An 18,089-nucleotide genomic window follows, 5' to 3' on the forward strand; every position below is an offset into this window, starting at 1 on the left:
TTATTGGGAATAAAGGATTGGATATAATGAAGTGCACATGACTATATGAGAATAAAATTCATAACATTCCAGTCTCCAAAGTGTAACTCAGTACTGCTCCTAAAACTCTGTCAGGGCTCAACACAACAGATTTTACAGATATTCAAACCCAGAATGAATTCACAAGCTCGTGTTAGGGTCCATGAGTTTTCTGCATGTGTCAGTGTCTGTCCAGGCTCCCTCCAGCCATGCTGGGACTGATGCCTGCCCTGCCAGGGTTCTGTTTTTCAGAACCTGCTGCAATATCAGACCAGAGAGCCCCTCTGTCCTCACAGCTGATGCAGCCATAAGCCAACATCTTACTGGAATCCATGGCTGCAGGTAACAGTTCTAAAACAACCCACAAATGTGCGAGGAGGAGAGGGGGAATGGAAAAATAAGCTGTTTATTTCAGGGGATTAAAAAAAAAAAAAAAAAAAGCTTTTCCTCAATTTAGATATTTGACAACATTTCAGCTGAAAACATGACAGGAGATGTATCTTCCTGCTGATTCAAACACATCAGTTGAAAACTGGAAATGCTTTAATAAACTGGCTCCCACCCACCTCTCAAGAAAAAGAACTCAAAGAACTGTAGAAGCAAAAGTGATTCTGCCATGATCACTTGGTTTTGTAATATTCAGTATTTAGAAAGCCAGCATAAGAATGGGACTAAAGAGGGAAAAGTGCATGATGATTCCTGAATGACATGCTGAATTTTTTTGGAAGTGCCATCTGTCGCTTGTTTGGAGTTGACAAATAATTTTGAAAACATTCTCTGGTGTATCACAAAATATCTGTAGCATTGTTCAGTACAGAACAGCACTTAAAAATGTTCCCCAAGAAACACATACAAATCTGAACGCTGTTTTTACAGCAATGTCCTGCTCTGCAGCTGTTTCATACCTTTCCTACATCTACTGTACAAAGAGGCAGAGAGAAGTTGTGAGGGTATCTTTTATATTCATTAAGAACAGCTATTTAATATTTATGAAAGTATATGGAGAGATAAATATTTAACGAAAAGCTTCAAACAGGCATGTAATTTAAAAGACAGATTTTAGTTTATCAGGGAAAAAAGGCTCCATGACACTAATATTTCTATAGAGAAAGGAAACTGCATAGTAGAGAAACACATAAAAAAATACAAGCAATCTTAGACTTAATCTGAAAAACTGAACCTGTAATATGTATTCTTCATATTACAAGATTCCAAGAATTAGGTAGAGTTTGACAAAATGCAGACTCCCTACGATGACACTGTTAAAAACCCCGTAATAATTAATTGTTTTTTTAAAAATAACCATTTGATTGAAACACCCATCTTCCTAATTTTGAGATTACCTTTTTCTTTATGCCCCGCGAGTGAACAAGGCTGTAAAGAGAGCATCTGGCAGCCAGGAATCAGCAGAGGGACAGAACAGATGTGGTGACATCTAGCAACACCTCTCTGAAATGCAGCCCGGCAGGCTGCGTGATTTAAATCACCTATTTCCACTTGCTGCCCAAGAGGCTCACCCCAGCCTCCTGCCCTGAACGATTTTGAAGCTCAGTCTGTTTCTGGCTACTTACTGAAAGGCTGGTGGTGTTTGGAACATACTGATCCTGCTCTCCCAGCAGAGCATCAATCACAGGGTGCCTCCCATTTTTTATGATTATTTCACGACGATTGTCTTGCACAGTTGGTCTGCCAAAAAAGGAAAGGTATTAATCTCAGTGTTCTTTGAATATGTGAAGCTACTGTAACTGAAGCCTGCAGGACTGTCACCTGTGATGTAAGTTTTTGGGGGAAAAAAATGCAAATGATAGAAGTTAATTACTGCTATCAAGTATTCCTGAAGAAAACACTTTCTAAAGAATACTTTCTCTGAGAAAAAACAAGCCACAGAATTTTAAGACTGAAATTAACTAACACTTTGGGTGGACTTCAAAGGGAAGATGTAGGGATCTTTCTTGGGCTTAAGAATGACAATGCAATTTTAAAGGAAAATGGAGATCAAATAAATGGCATCCTACAAACACAAAGCACTGGGGAAAGAGGTATAAACTGATAATGGTGGGGGGGCTTAGCACAAAGGTAATTCCAACAGCTGCACAGCTGAGACGAAACCAGTATGTGGACAGTCTTAGGCCCCTTACCACCTCTTCAACAGCATTCCTCAATCTGAATTTCACTGGAAGTCTGCAGAGTGGACACTCAAACACCAGAGGGTGATCTCTGGACTGCCCACACCATCACCTTAGAGCTCCACCTGGCTGCCTGAGAGCCCTGCTGAGCTGTGTGTGCAGAGGAAGAGCCTCCCAGCACACTGCAAGAGGGGCTCACCTCTCTGCCACACCTCTGCCCCTGACCTGGCTCATTCACCTGCCTCAGGCAGGGCTGCAGGAAACATTCCTCCAAAATAACACCAAAGTCCAGCCTTTCCTTCAGCAGCCCTCCAGAATTAATTATTGACACCTTCCCTGCAGCTGAGGTTTCACTGAGCAGTCTCCTTCCTTCCTAGTTTATAAGCTCTAAGCCACTAAAATTCAGTGAATTATTTACATTCTGCACAGTAAATTAATCAGATTTCAGTTTGTTTTCTCACCTGAGTATACCAAAATAAGTGAGCAATTATTTTCAAAGAGATTTTGACAGAGAGACGCACAAGATCCCAAGAGCCTGGAAGTGATCAATATTATCTTTAATGATGTATCAAAGCAGAGGTATTTGCAAGTGGATTTCTCTTCATCCCCCACCTGTGTGTGGGTCTAGGGAAGAAGCAGCAGCTCAGTTCATCAGCTCTTACACCTGAGCCCAGCTGAGGCATCACCACTGCTCTGCAAGCTGGAACTAAGCTTTACCTATTAATTACCTGAGATACACCTTTCAAACATACCTCAGATACCCTAGACTCTTAGGTGTCACAAAGATACCATAAACTCAGACCTGTCTGAGAATAAAAGACGATAATTTTTTACAGAAACACAGAAAAAAAAAGTCCATGGAAAGTCCAGCATTTACTTATGTGTAAGTAAGATATCATCTACTAGACTCAGGTCAGACAACAAACATTAGGATGTCAACTTGGAACTGCAATGTTTACAGATTTGCATTTAGTCCAAAAGTGTTGGTCTGCAAAATCAGACTAAGTTGAAACTACATTAAACAATTTTAATAGTGTTTTTTAATTATGGCACACGTATTAAAACATAATTTATTTTAAGTGCACTCTTATAATTCTGTATTAAATCCTATGTAAAAATTAAAAATTAAAATTTGATTACCTGCAGTAGTCTCCTTGTTTGGCCACCTGGGCCAATGAGAACAGGCAGTCCACAGTTGCTAGGTGACAAATGGCTTTAGACACGGGGTGATAATGTTCACTGAAATGGCTGCATCAAAACAGCAAAAAGTTACACAAAAACAGGGAAAGAAATAATTCTGTACAAATACAAAAGGATTGTCAAAATGCACCCCATGCAAGCTCCTCACAGGGCTCCTGTGCTCTTTAAATCACTCTGAATCCAAATCTCCCAGCAGTGTATCAGATACAACATGAGGACCTCAATCAAGGGGGACTTCATCTCCCATTCTAACAGTGAATTATTTTTTAAGCACAGAAAATCAGGCAAAATTAAATTCATTAGATAGCTCATAAAGGGTCAGCAGTTGATCACTGCTGCCTAAATGAGGTATACAAAAAATGCCACAATTTATCAGAATTTATATAGAATACCAGCAGCTGAATCCAGCTGTTGATTCAGCCTCAACCATAAATTACAGTCAAAGAAGAACCAAACTAAGAATGTCTGAACACAGGAGTTGTCTAAAATTTCAATGAATTATGGTATCTACAACAGAAAATTCAAGAATTCATTTTCAATTTATGGTGCTGCTTCCCCAGTACAATAATGACATTATCAGGAGAACAGAGTTTTCAGTGGAGTTCATTCTCTTGGTCCTCTGGAATTTCTTTTTTCCTCTCCCCTAGTCTCAAAGCTACAATATAGAACATAAAACCAGCAGGGGAGCAAAATTTAATAAACAGAGACATAAATGAATGGAGGGGTGGGAAAGAAGAGCACTTTCCTACACACAGGTCTTTCCTTTTTGTCTGCTGCTCTCCTACCACACTACTGAGAACAGACAAGTGAACGTGGAGACAAGTCTTTTATAGTACTGCAAAGGAAACACAACTGGAGAAGTGTCAATTGGAACGTCTTTCCAGTTTCTACTCAAATTCTCAGAATTTCTGGGCTCCTAATGGGAAGCAAATCCAGTGAGACAACTTGAGCAGGGACTTGTTAAGGTCTTGCAAACTATCACTGCATGGCAAGAGGAACAATTTCAGCAGTTCTGCAGTTCATGCAACTAAAAAATAACAGATAATCAGGCAACTGAACAATTAAAGGCATTCAGAAGTTCAGGAAGTATTTTTTAAACTCCCCTTTTAAAGATCCTTTGGCTATACATGCAAATAACCCCACTGAAAACTGATCTCAGACAAACACACATGCCAGATGTGAGGAACAACAGAACTCCACTGCTTTCTAACAAACTCTCATAGTCAGGGTAGCATATGAGATATAAAAAGTAATAAAACTACTGCATAATATTAATAAGTAATCCAATAAAACCAATGAAACCCACTAGATTCAGTTTTCAGTCAGAGCCAATTGTACTTTCAGATTGTTAATGCTGTGATATTACTTTTCAAAGTTTGGGAAACACCTTGTATACTTAATGGTGTGTTTTCACCAGAATTTTAAAAGGTAAAGACATCACTGCTGGTCCCAGGACTCGGGCTCAGAGGTCTTGGGTCACCCTGTTCTTTTGAGAGTTTTAAAGTTCTTCTTAAAGTTTCTTATACCTTCTGATGTCTACATATTTCTACTGAATTTTCTCACACTGTTCATATAAGCAATGATTGTTTTGCATTCTTCCTTGTGGGAGGAGAGAATTGATGGGCTGTTGGTTTGACCAGTGTGGTTGGAGAGGTGGCAATTCCATCCTCCAACCCACTGTCGCTTTTATTATGCTGTATGTAGTAGAGTCAGAAAATAAAGTTTGCTTTTTTGGTTCTTTTCCTTTCCTTTCACATCTAACCCTGCTTGTGTGAGTTATTTCGTGTCGCAGTGTGACAGCCTTGCCCCCTGATGGCTCAAAATGAAGAGCAGCACTTTAACTGACGACCAAAGAAGCCGCTGCAGACAATTCCTAACGCCGCTATTTAGGGAACAGGCGTTTCTTCTGTTTCTGCTCTCTCACAGAGCAGGGCACAGGGGTGGAAGGAAGCACTCACTCCAAGAAGCTCAGCCACCCGGCGCTGCAGTCGAGGGCGAGCTGCTCGCGGAGCCGCTGCAGGACTCTGTAATTTTCCGTGACCAGCGGCGAGTGGAAGCGGCTGACGGCTTTGGTGCTGCGGGGAGAGACAGGGAGACAGAGGGCGTTGGGATCGAGGCCACCGAGCGACCACTGCCCCATCCACACGCAAAACTGGACTCATTTTTTTAATCTCCTCCGCAGTGCTTGTGCCCAGGAGAAGCTCCCCCGGCGAAGCCCATTGATTCCAGCGACCTCCACTGGGAGTGAAGTGCTGGCTCACGGCAGCGCTGCCCACTCGGGAGGCTCTGGAACGCTCTGCACGGCGTGGCACCGTCACCCCAGACCACACACCTCACAAAACTGCCCAGCAACACCTGCCCAAGTGGTTGACACACAACCAGCTAGACAAAAACGAATTCGCTGTGAAGAGGGAAAAGTCCATGATAAGACTGAAATGAACATAGTTAATACAGATTGTCTTGCTAGTTTTCACTTGAGATACTTGCTATTTATTTACGTGTTTTCATTAAGGACTCAATTTGGCATTCTTTTACAGAATCCAGATTAGCTGTAATTTGTTCACCACGTTAATTCTGCCTGATCTGTGCACTTCTCAGTATTAAAAGAAGTTTAATTGAAAGAGAATTGAGTGTTAATTCTTGCATAACTGAATACAGCGTTGCAACAGAGTTCAACTTAGTGAGAGATGCCTGTGCTCACACACTACACACTGGGGCTTGTAGAGAATTCAGCACTTACATGGACATTGTAGCTTTCAGGTATTCAAACCATAAATCAAATGACTGAAAAGAAAAAAGCCAACTACATAAATCAGTCCATCTCTGTTTAACCTGCTGGAAAATCATCCAAAATCCAACCTAATTACATTAGACCAAATACCAAAGCAAGAAGAACTGGTTTATATGAGTGAATAAAATGATATTTTAAATGCACTCAATTTACCAAGATGTATAAGCAGATGTTTGCACAGCTTCTTTAATAATTCTGAATAAAACAAGAACAATCAAAATTGTAAGAAGGATTTGCATGTGCAAGCTACAGGCACAACTGAATCAAGGCCATGGATCTGACACCAGCACATGCACCTCGAAGGACTGGGTGAGTAATTCTGTGCTCTGAGGATGTACTGTGTAAAAACAAATGTTGTAACAAATCAATCTTTCTCAGTTTTGTTTGTTTTTTTTTTTTTTTCTTTTAAGCAATAGGTTTACAATTTGGTTGGGCTTTCAGCTTAATAAAACCCCAAAAACCTTAACATGTGGAACAATGAGAATGTGTAAGCAATGAACTGTAATACTAAAATACCTCGTTTTTTTCCTCTAAATTAAAACAGAACCAAACTTCAAAGATATTTTACATACCTACTAACCATAACCCAGTCAGATGGCACAGATGATTTATGGGAATTCTTGACTTCTATCAAAAACTGAAATAACAGAAACGTAATGTTACACACCGCGAGAAGTCAGGAAGACTAGAGAGTCAGAATCGTCGTTTACCCAGAAACTGCAAGCACCAGAGGAAAACCACGTTCAGCCTGAAGAGAAGGAGCAGCCCGGGAGGGAATGTTCTTTTCTCCCCAGAAGAAGCTGGGGTTATGGCATACATCACCCTTCTGCACCTGCAGAACTTTGCTGCAGGTTTGAGTGGGCTCGGGCTCAGACAGGGAGGCTCAGGGGGAACCAGCAGCAGTGTCAGGATGCCCAGTGCACTGAGACCTACAGTGACGTGTTTGTTTCACATGATTCATGTCTGTTATCTCTGTAACAGCAGCCTGAGGTCCTGCATGTCAGAGAGCTGAGGCATTCTCACATCACAGAATTCAGCTGGAAAACAGATTTCCTGCAGAGATTAGGTTAACACAGAACCCGACCACATTTACGGAAAGCCACAAGACTCGTGTCTGGCAAAACCTCTCCATTGTAGCTAATGAGATTTAGATAGAAATTTCCAGAGGAGCCAGCAGTCATCCCCAAGAACAAACAAGGATAACAATCCTAACACAGGAATAGAGCAAGGACAGGGTGCACTAATTCTTAATGCACCCAAAGCACTTCCAAGGTATTTCTCTGTTGTGAAGGAGCATCTGAGTTTTACATCCATCAGAGTGCTATGAGAACACAGGAAGAATATACCACACAGATCTGAGGAATAAAGAGCTCAAATCAAATAAATTCCTGTTCTAGTCCTGTGTTCTATTCCTCCAATACAACTGAGTTTCCATTACTTCCATTCCTCTGGCATCTTTCTTTTCCTCACTGATCATATTCTCTGACCCCTCTCTGCTGCCTCTTTTGGTGTCTGTTGAACACTCACACCAGATGTCATGAAATAAGAGCTATCCCCAGCCCCTGCAGCTCCTTTCATCAAGGCACCAGACATATCTCTGTCTGCAGAGGCTTCTGAGCCTGCTGCAAAGGTCTCCTCTCTGAAATGTGTGCAGTGACTGCTGCCTCTGACACCACTTTTCAGTCCTTCCTTGGATGCTCTCCTCTCTTTGATCAGTTCCTCTCTTTTCCTTTACTTCACACAGATGGCAGCTATTAACCCAGCTTCCCCGAGAGAAACCTTTCAGATCCTACTCCTCCCTGCCTCAGACAATACTCAAACACACTTTTCCACTTTTCCCTTGGATTTCAGCCTCTGTGCTGACATCCCACCCAACTCCTGGGCCACATGTTTCCTGTTCTTAGCTTCAGCCTCAACAGGAACATCCAACTTCAGGTCTTCATCAAAGCCTGCTGTCTCTAATTCATCCCTTCCCTCATTTTCAGCAGTGTCTATTTGCTCCCTCCTGTGTCTTTTGGATCTTTCTCAGCTTCCCAAGTGCCCCACGGGCCGATTCCAGCCCCTTCCCTCCCTGTCCTCACCCACTCCTCTCTTCTACTCACAACTCTCGTTCCGTTTCCTGACTCCTTTCTTTCCCCAGTTTTCTGTTTCAGAGTTTTTCCCAGCTTCCTACTTGCAGTTCCAGAGGACAGTGCTGAGCAGAGCTACCCTGACTGCTCCTTTCCGTTTCCCCACAAACGTGGCAGGGTCTGCTGTCTCTGACTTTCACCACAGAACCTCTCAGCTCGCTGGATCACGTCCTGCCCACACTTGTGCAGCATCCACGAGCAAAAGTTCCAGTCTAGAACACCATTTCCAAGAACTGGAACTAAAACAACACTTATCACTCTTTAATACTGTTCCCTCTTCTCTCCCATCTTTCAAATTACAGCCACTTAGAAATCCTTTCACCATTCTTCAAATTAACCAAATGCTGTGCTTCCTGGTTCTCTGAGAGTGTTCCAGCACTCAATAGCCACACAATTAACCTTGGAAGTATGTGTTTTTATGCAGACAGAAAAGCAAAGCATTACCGAACCAAATTCAACTGCACTAATGTGTTTCTATTATTTAAGTCACTGAAGTGATTGACTTAGCAAATAAAGAAGTCACAAGGTAAGAAAACTGCTCTTCAAAGTTGCACAGAAGATGACAGCCAAATGCCCCCATGAAGCACCACACTCAGTGAATAGAGTTCCAGCTAGGTCCTGCTTTTAAGCTATTTTCTAGGCAAGGATGGGTACAGTCATACATAATAAACCCCACAGTACCTCTTGACCCGAAACTGCAACATACTCTGCAGAAGGGTTCTTAATCTGTTTACGAATATCTGGCAGATGCAATTGGATTTTAGAAAGCACATCCTGGATCTCCTCCTTTTTCTTTCGGATGGCAGGGAAGTCCGTCAGGTCCTTGAACAACTGTGTTTTATCTCCAGTCCTATCCATAAGAAATGCAAGGTAAAATAATGGTAAAAAGAGAGAGATGTACCTCGGTCCTACCAGCTGCATCCTTATTTTGTTATTTTTATTTGTTGGAACACCAGCTTAATTCCCTTCTGAGTACAGATTTTCAGGTCATAGCACAGCCCATTTACTGAATCCTGCTGTGCTCACCACAGGAGCAGAAAGGCACCCCAACTGCTGACAACACCTGTACTGCAGTGAAACGTGAAACTTCAGGTGATTTCTGCATGCCACGAGCACAGATTTTCAACACATTTAGAATCTGGCCAAATTTGGGCACATTTTTAAGGACTGCATGGAAAAATCCCTCCCTCGAGGCCCTCATCAAAGCAGAATGCCATCAGTACTTTCCCAGAGCAGCTTCCTTCTTTTGTCCAGAAAAGATTACCCAGAATACTTTTAAGCACATGCAAAACAATGCCCTTTTCTAATTTCAGTGCCAGAAAAAATGACAGAACTCTCTTGGCAGCACTAGCTCAGGTCAGGATTGAAACCTGAAAGCAAAGCCATTCAAATGGTTAAAAAATACAGCTGTCAACAAAAATAACAAAAGATTTAACTTACCCTAGTATCAGGCAAACAATAAAAAAAGCACCATGATCAGCCCTAAGTTAATTGCAACATAACTTTGCATTTTAGAGCCAATACAGAACTCTGCAAGTTAATTATATAATTACCTTGAAAACCAATATGTGGAGAGCGAGTAATTGGCCAACTGAAAGTATTACAACATGGAAGCAATAAAAAAAATCTAATATTCTACTTACTCCACTGCCCCTTGGCCTGCAAATGGAGCTACAGCTGGAGCCAGTGCTAAGGCAGGTAGCACAGAGCTGTGCTTTGGCTGTGCACTCCTCCGTCCTTGGGATTACATCAGTGACAGTGAAGATGCCATTTTGAAGTACAATACTAATTTTTAGAAACGAATTCGTGCTAATTGGACTCGTTTCCATGGGAATGCAAGGCAAAAAAAAAAAAAAAAAAAAAAAAAAAAAGAAAGATCCCTAGTAGCCAGCAGCTGATTGTGAAGACTGCCACTGCTATGTGACGCCCACAAAAAACTGTAACGTTGACAGGTTCAAAAAAATACAAATCCCAAAATCTCAATCTCCCTGTTAAAAAAAACCCAAAACCTGGAGAAAGGGATACTCTTGAGAACAATGACAGGATTTTACCCACACCTCATAACAAAAGTAACATGTGATGCAGTCTGTGCACAAGTGTGTGTATGTGCATGGATGGATGTCAGTAGAAGCCAAGATTTTGATGAAACAAGTGTTTTTGAGTAAAAATAATAGCACCACATACATTTGAGATATGCAAAGGCCAGAAAATAAGTTGGCTGAGTCATTCTGAATAAATGTAAATACAATATACCCATTCTACAGATCATTTATATCTTGTATACTATTCTAGCCATTGTTAGTACAGTGACAGAAGAAAACACCCCATGTTTTGAAACTACCTACACTAAATCTGGCATAATTTAGAATGGTATAATTTAGATACAGTCTGTTTTGGCACAAACTGTAACAACTATAATTGGGCACCAGGCATCAGCAGAAATCTCATAATCCCACCTTGCCAATGGGCAGAGGAAATCCTTCTGCCCCTCTCAACTTCTAAATTTATACACCTTGGGTCCACCTCTAAATCAGAAGCAAATAAAATAAAGTTCTAGGCTTTGATTCTTAAGATTTATTTTTCAACCTGAGTTTGGAAAAGATAAAAAATGTTTTATAAATGAAGTGGATGTTTATTTTTAGTCTGTTCTTAATGTAAAAGTTAAAGATTATGCTGCCCCCATACAACACCACACTAAACTTTTTGCCACAACCTCAGCAAATAATCCAGGGATGACAGTGGAGGCAGCAGTGCTTCAGAACAAACAGTACACATCAAATTATTTAGAAATATTCTCCAATATAATGAGTATTAATCCAAATTTAGCATCTTCTTCCCCTGTCTTTTTTTCTTCATGGACCAACAATGGACATAATTAAGACAAAAAAGGGCAGACAGCTTTGATGAATTCTCACAAAAACAGTGGAAGGCATATTGCTGACAGCAGAGCTGCCCCTCTGCTGGAGGTCAAGTCTCTCTTTAAAAGGAATAGCTTATCTTAAAAAAAAAATAATTAAAAAGCTGCTAAACCAATTAACATAATGCAAAACATATCTTCCTGTAAATTCATCACCAAAAAACAGGTGAGAAACTTTGAAAAAATCATTCAGCCTGAGGCAGACACCCTCTAGGCAAAATACTGCCTCAAGTAGTTTAACTTTAAAAAAGGAATGTAAGCCATAGGTAACAACAACCTCTGCTTTAACTAAAAGGAACTGTACCTACATAAATATGAAATAAAAATATAAAACTGACGTGTACTAAACCAAGAGGCATAATTTGCATAACTGAACACATTTACTCAGAAAGGCTATGAGGCACAGAAGAATCATGTTGTTTTCTCTACTTACTTGGCTGCCTCTTCATTCAGGATCTTTAAATACTGCTTTACTGGGGAGAGAAGGTCTGGGATTTCCAGCAGTGCATTTCTTAATAGAGGAGATCTCACATGGGATTGTATGACTGGGACAAAAGCTTGAATTTCCAAGTCCAGGCGAGACAGGGTGCTGACTATCAAGAAGAACTCCTGGGTAGAGCACTGAGAAGGGAAGGAATGTCTGAGTCAATACAACCCATTACATTTTCACTAACAGGTTCTTCTGCTGTTTCAAAATGTGACAGAACGCAAATAAAATGTATGGACAGTAACACAGTGGCACCATCTTGCCCCACTAATTAGGGGGGTTAATTAACCACACCAATTGCCCCAACCCTTGTCCTCAGGATTTTGTCAACAGCTGATCTCCAGTGTTCCTGCTGCTGGGGGCAGATGTGCACAAAAAGGCAGGAAAAGGGGCAATAAGGTGCAAAAAGCAAAGAAAGCAGGTTGGGGGATGTCAGGAGCACCACATGTTGTCCACATGGCCCTGTGCACCCCAGTGCTGCCCTGGGCAGGGCAGGGTTTGAAAGGCAAGGTCAGGGAGAGACTGGGAACAAGAACACAGGCAGGAGAAGAGAAGCCACAGAAAAAGGGAAACCCAGCGCCCTGTTTAAAGTGCTTGTAGCTATTGACAGCTTGGGCTCTGCCAGCCCTGCCTGAGCAGGGACAGGGGACACACCAGCCCGCTCCTCATCCTCTCCTCAGCACAAGGGAAGACTCTCCCTGCTCGTCCAGGCACCCATCCAGAATGCCCATCCAGGGCATTCTGTGTCTCCCCGTTGTCCAGAAGGGAACATCCCACCCTGGGGCCCAGCGCACACAGCCCTGCCAGAGCCTCACCGAGCAGGAGCACGCTGCCTCCTTCAATTCACTGTTAGGGGCATATGGGATAATTCGTGCAGACAAAAATTGTCATATATATCTTATATATGTATTGGTAAGAAATACCCTTGTAAAAGACTTTTAACCGCACAAGTCGGTGTCGGGAATTGCATCAGTGTCAAAACCACCTGGACAAGAGGAGGGAGAACCTCATTTACAAAGGAATGGACGCGGCCAGCCCGGAGATGGATCGTTCCCCAGGGTGATCCGAGGATGAATACTGATAAATATCTGAGATTGAGAGAGCCAGAGCCATCGATCAATACTGATAAATATCTGATAAATATCTGAGATTGGGACAGCCGGAGCCATCGATCAGTACTGATAAATATCTGATAAATATCTGAGATTGGGACAGCCGGAGCCATCGATCAATACTGATAATATCTGATAAATATCTGAGATTGGGACAGCTGGAGCCATCGATGAATACTGATAAATATCTGATAAATATCTGAGATTGAGAGAGCCGGAGCCATCGATCAATACTGATAAATATCTGATAAATATCTGAGATTGGGACAGCCGGAGCCATCGATCAGTACTGATAAATATCTGATAAATATCTGAGATTGAGAGAGCTGGAGCCATCGATCAATACTGATAAATATCTGATAAATATCTGAGATTGGGACAGCCGGAGACATCGATCAATACTGATAAATATCTGAGACTGAGACAGCTGGAGCCATCGATGAATACTGATAAATATCTGATAAATATCTGAGATTGAGACAGCCGAAGCCATCGATCAATACTGATAAATATCTGAGATTGAGAGAGCCTGAGCCATCGATCAATACTGATAAATATCTGATAAATCTCTGAGACTGGGACAGCCGGAGCCATCGATCAATACTGATAAATATCTGAGATTGGGACAGCCAGAGCCATCGATCAGTACTGATAAATATCTGATAAATATCTGAGATTGAGAGAACCGGAGCCATCGATCAGTACTGATAAATATCTGATAAATATCTGAGACTGGGACAGCCAGAGCCATCGATCAGTACTGATAAATATCTGATAAATATCTGAGACTGGGACAGCCGGAGCCGTCGGGGAGATACATCTCAGTGCCGGATTCCGGAACGCGATCATGGGGGCTCATCACTCCCCGGACATGGTTTTGCTCAGTTCAGCACACAGAAAGAACTCCACCTGAACATGTGCAGTCCTGAAAGGAAGAAAAGGGACTCTGCCTCGGGCAGAATAAACCGTACAAAAAGCGCTCGGGCAGAACAGCCGGTGTGAGCACAGGGGAGCCTCTGCTGCAGCGCTCAGACCTGTGTCTCACCCAGCGCCGATACGCGGGCTCGCCACTGACCCTTTTTGATTGGATTGTGGCTTTCCTTTTTTTTTTTTCTCCTCCAAACTTATATTTTTATCATTTAATATATTTTCTTTAATAAACTGGAGCATTCATTTATAACGTCATGTCCTTGCTTGTAAGATAAGCATATATTCTCTTTGCCATCTGTCTGAGGTGGGGCAGGTGTCTTCTGTTGGGCAGTTTTCTTATCTCTTCCAAGAACAATGTCTCCCTCCGGGGAGATATCTTCTGTTAATGGGCCATTGAATGGCTCACTGCATGACTGATGAAGTTACATCATCCCATTGTGAGATGCTCCACCCAGAGGGAGGAGCCAAGCATCCCGACCTGCATAAAATCAGCATTTCTAGAGACAGCAGCTCAGCCTCTTCACTGGATTCCCAGAGGAAGACCAGGCCCATCTACTCTATCACCAGACCTTCAGAGAAAACTACACCCTTCTACTGGACCATCGCTTCAGCAGCATTTCATCTGCCACCCCAGGAGCAGGAGGAGCAGCCACCATTTAACTGGACTATCACCAACACCCTGACTCCTCAGGGTGTCAGGTTTCTGACTCTATCAGTAGTTTTGTTTGTACTAATTACATTTTCTTTTAAATGTAGTTTTTTCCTAGTAAAGAACTGTTATTCCCATTCCCATATCTTTGCCTGAGAGCATTTTTATTTTGAAATTGTGGTAATTTGGAGGGAGGGGGTTTACCTTTTCCATTTCACGGGAGGCCCTTGACTTCCTTCACAGACTCCTGTCTTTTCAAACCAAGACACATCACCAAAAGCACCAGCTTTAAAAGAGAATCTCCTCTGCCTCTCTGAACCGCCTGTGCTACCTGTGGTGTGCTCCAAGCACTTTGCTCTTGGGTTCTGGATGCTCCCCAGTGCCAGCACAGTTTGTCACCTTTAGCTGCATTCCAATCTCAGAGAGTTTGAAAAAGGTTGTCCATAAATAATGGCATTTTTTTGTATTTTACTGATGTTTTACTGAAACACTCCTCCTTTAGCCTTCTGAAATTCTCCCATCAGTCAATGGGCAACACTGAAAGAAAACCAGTTTATTTTCCTCACCTGAGGATGCAAGGAAGGCAGTAGGATATATAATGTTTTGTCTGACATATCCTTCTGTTCCAACTTTTTTTTTTTTTCTACCACAGCAATCTATAATTTAATTTCTGGACAAGACTGTATGGTGACCAGTACAACACTGCTCACAGAAGAGGCGGTGAATCACTATTTCATAGAACACATGTACATTTTTATTTTGTCATCCTTTGTCTCTTAATTTCTTCCCGAAAGTAAATTTTTCTTTCTCTTCCTTCCCACACTCAAATGCAAGAACTAAGGCAATTCTCTCATTTATTACACTGCAGTTATTCCCAAGGAATGTCTGTACTCAAAGAGAATCAAGTATTAGCCAAAATGCAATTTAACCACAGTTAGGAATTCAGGAGGGCCATGGACACTGCACCCTGAATGTTCCTGGAAAACCTAAGCTCATCTATTTTACAGAGCCACAGAGTTCTGTGGGACAAAGGACGCCCATTAGGAGGTTTCCCTGCAAATACTCCAGTTATTCTGTATTATTTTCTTTTTGCCTGCTCTCAGGCCCATATATTCCAAGATACTGTGTGCTCACCACTAACCCATAATGCAACAGCAATCATCATGTAAAAGTGTTACCAGACAGCACAATTTTCCTTTCCATTGAATTAATCCAAATATCTCTAGTTTTACTCTTTTGTATTACACTAACTGCACTGTTTCTTTGCTTTTAACACCCTTCAAATACCTCTAAGCATTCTGTTCTCTTTTAATCATCAATTTAACTAAAAAAAAAAAAAAAAAAGAGTCTTTTAATCTTGCTTCATAAACAATCCATTATTCTGCCTCATGAAAACTCTGGGTTTCCTCTGCACTTGCTGCAATTTATCATTATCTTTCTGATAATCTGGGACTTACTGCTTCTATCTTACAACAAAACTAAACAAAATAATAAAGGAGTAAATATGTCAACAGTGTTTGAAGTCAAAGCACAGAGGAAAGGCCTGAAACTGTAAACAAATGATAAATCCCAGCTCGGACTCCAAGTAAAACAAAACACTTTCTGACCGATTGCATCACCATCACCATCCACACCCATGAGGATGAGGGATAAAATCCTCCAGGCTTCTCCAGAGTGGGCCCAGGAGACAGCAGGGCGACCCACAGGACAGGAGAATGAGCAAATGTGCACACCCAGAAATGCACACTCATCAGGGTGGCGGGTTTAATTGTTCTTTTTTTTTAAAGAAGGAAGGGCCCTGATCAGTGCATGACCTGTAGGAGTGGGGGAAAGGAGATGTTGGTGGGCACAGGTGAGAACGCCTGGCTGAGGCGTTGGCTGTGGAAACCCAGGGCACTGGAAATATTCCTCTGTCTGCTCTGGGGTGTCCTGACCCCCAGGGGGGCACTGACTCTGACCCTCATTCATGGAGAAAATTTCCAAAGCCTCAAGGTAGACCAGAAACCACACAAGTGTGAAATAGATTGTAGGGATTGTAGAGAGCAGTGTAGTGTGTCACATGGGTGAGAAATTTAGGTTTTAGGATTTTTAATATGTTACAGATGGGTTCAAGATTGAGGATACAGGGTGTTGTCTTGAGTTCCTTTCTTCTTTCTTCTTCTTCCTCTTTGTTCTTGAGTTTGGGTGGTATCTTGTAATTGGGTAGAAAAATCTGCATTGTGGGTCTGTAGGGGTCAGTCATTCGGTTAGAAAGGAAAATAATTTAGGTGTCACTTTTTAATTGGGCAGCTTAGTTTTTGATTAGACTTTAAAGGCCTTGTAACACAAGGTCATTGCCATTTTTGTGCTGTTTTTCCTGCACGCAGAGTCTGGTGCAGACAGTGCTGAAGTTTTGATAAGATAACAACAAACAGAAGCTGGAGACTGAAAAAGTCCAATGCGCCTCTGGTTCCTGACACAGAACTGCTCCAGGAGGGTCTCCCCTGCCAGGGCAGCCCCCGGGGAGTTGCCCAACTTGGGGCCTGCAAACTCACAGCTGGCAACAAGGCTGGCGAGGCTGCTGAAGCTCAGGCTTCACTAAGAGAGAGTTGCATTTCAGGGCACCTAAAACAACTCTTGAAGTTATGAGGTTTCTCAGAGGACGGTTAATAAAGCACTCCTAAATTCCTCACAGCAACTCTGATGGCCTACAGGACACTGTAAGAGTCACCTGATGAGTCAAAACCCGTTTGATTCCGTGACTACAGACCTTTGGAGAGAGGGAAATTCACCGTGCTCTACTGCTAACAGCCTTGTTAAACAGGCTGCCCCCAAGAATGGGGTGAATTTGTGCTTATTCAGTGTTCTGTTCCCCCGCGCTGCATGTTAGTAACACTGCAGGACTCTGCATGTAAAATTTAATGTCTCCACTGCAGAAATAATTTACTAAGCAAACAGATACCTTGGAACAGACACATTCAAACAACTCTGAAAATCTGGGCCCCATTAGAGTGGGACTGATTCCACTCAAATCCTAGGTAACCCCACGAAGATACACACTGTGTTATAAATTAGAGGCTTTTAAAATCCAGTAAGAATTGCTTACATAAAGCAGGATTAACAGTCTTGCATTCACAGAAGATTCTCACAAGCTGATCCAACGCTATTTTTGAAGTCTGCTTTTGAGATGACACCAATGATAGCCACAACTTCTCTGGCAGTGAAGAAACAACCTCAGCGTTGACAGTGATGCCAAATAATAGTTTCAACCAGAAGTTTATCAAACTGTCCTGAAAATGGATGCAGGGAAGATCACAGAGATCTAACACCCTCTCAGCAACACTGACGGCAATTCAGCCCTGTTTGCATTACTGAAATTGTTTCCAACAGAGACCCACAGCCAACAGCCACCAATCTCTTTTAAAAGCCTTTCAAATTAAAAGAAAATATGGGTGTCTAAATGCAATATACATTAATCACTCCTTTCAAATTGTAATTCTCACCTTTATCTCTTTAGCATAGGGAGCAGACTTTGGTTTGGGAGAAATGAGGTATTTAATTTTAAGATTATTAAGTCCCCTTGTTATGACTTTACATTAATCAGCTTAACGGGGAACAGTTTGCTCCAATCAGCATTTAGCATTGCAAACCTAAAAATATCTGTGATTGCAGACTCTTTAAAAGATTAAAAGTGTAGCATAAGCAAGATGTGCATGATATTAGCATAGCAGGAAAAAAAAAAGGTAAAAAA

At 41.9% G+C, this 18,089-nt stretch overlaps 1 protein-coding gene across 1 annotated transcript in view; it reads right to left on the reverse strand.

The window, feature by feature from the left end:
• The window catches only part of MSH3 (mutS homolog 3), a 97,150-nt gene that overhangs the window by 21,744 nt on the left and 57,317 nt on the right, over positions 1-18,089 (reverse strand). The window contains exons 14-19 of the mRNA XM_054002553.1: positions 11,615-11,802; positions 8,946-9,114; positions 6,708-6,772; positions 5,303-5,419; positions 3,285-3,392; positions 1,590-1,704 (exon numbers count right to left, since the gene is read on the reverse strand). Of these exons, the coding sequence (XP_053858528.1) occupies positions 1,590-1,704; positions 3,285-3,392; positions 5,303-5,419; positions 6,708-6,772; positions 8,946-9,114; positions 11,615-11,802 (762 nt within the window). The remainder of the gene's footprint in view (positions 1-1,589; positions 1,705-3,284; positions 3,393-5,302; positions 5,420-6,707; positions 6,773-8,945; positions 9,115-11,614; positions 11,803-18,089) is intronic.

This window comes from Vidua macroura, chromosome Z (genome assembly GCF_024509145.1).
Source record: "Vidua macroura isolate BioBank_ID:100142 chromosome Z, ASM2450914v1, whole genome shotgun sequence".
NCBI classification, from domain to species: Eukaryota; Metazoa; Chordata; class Aves; order Passeriformes; family Viduidae; genus Vidua; species Vidua macroura.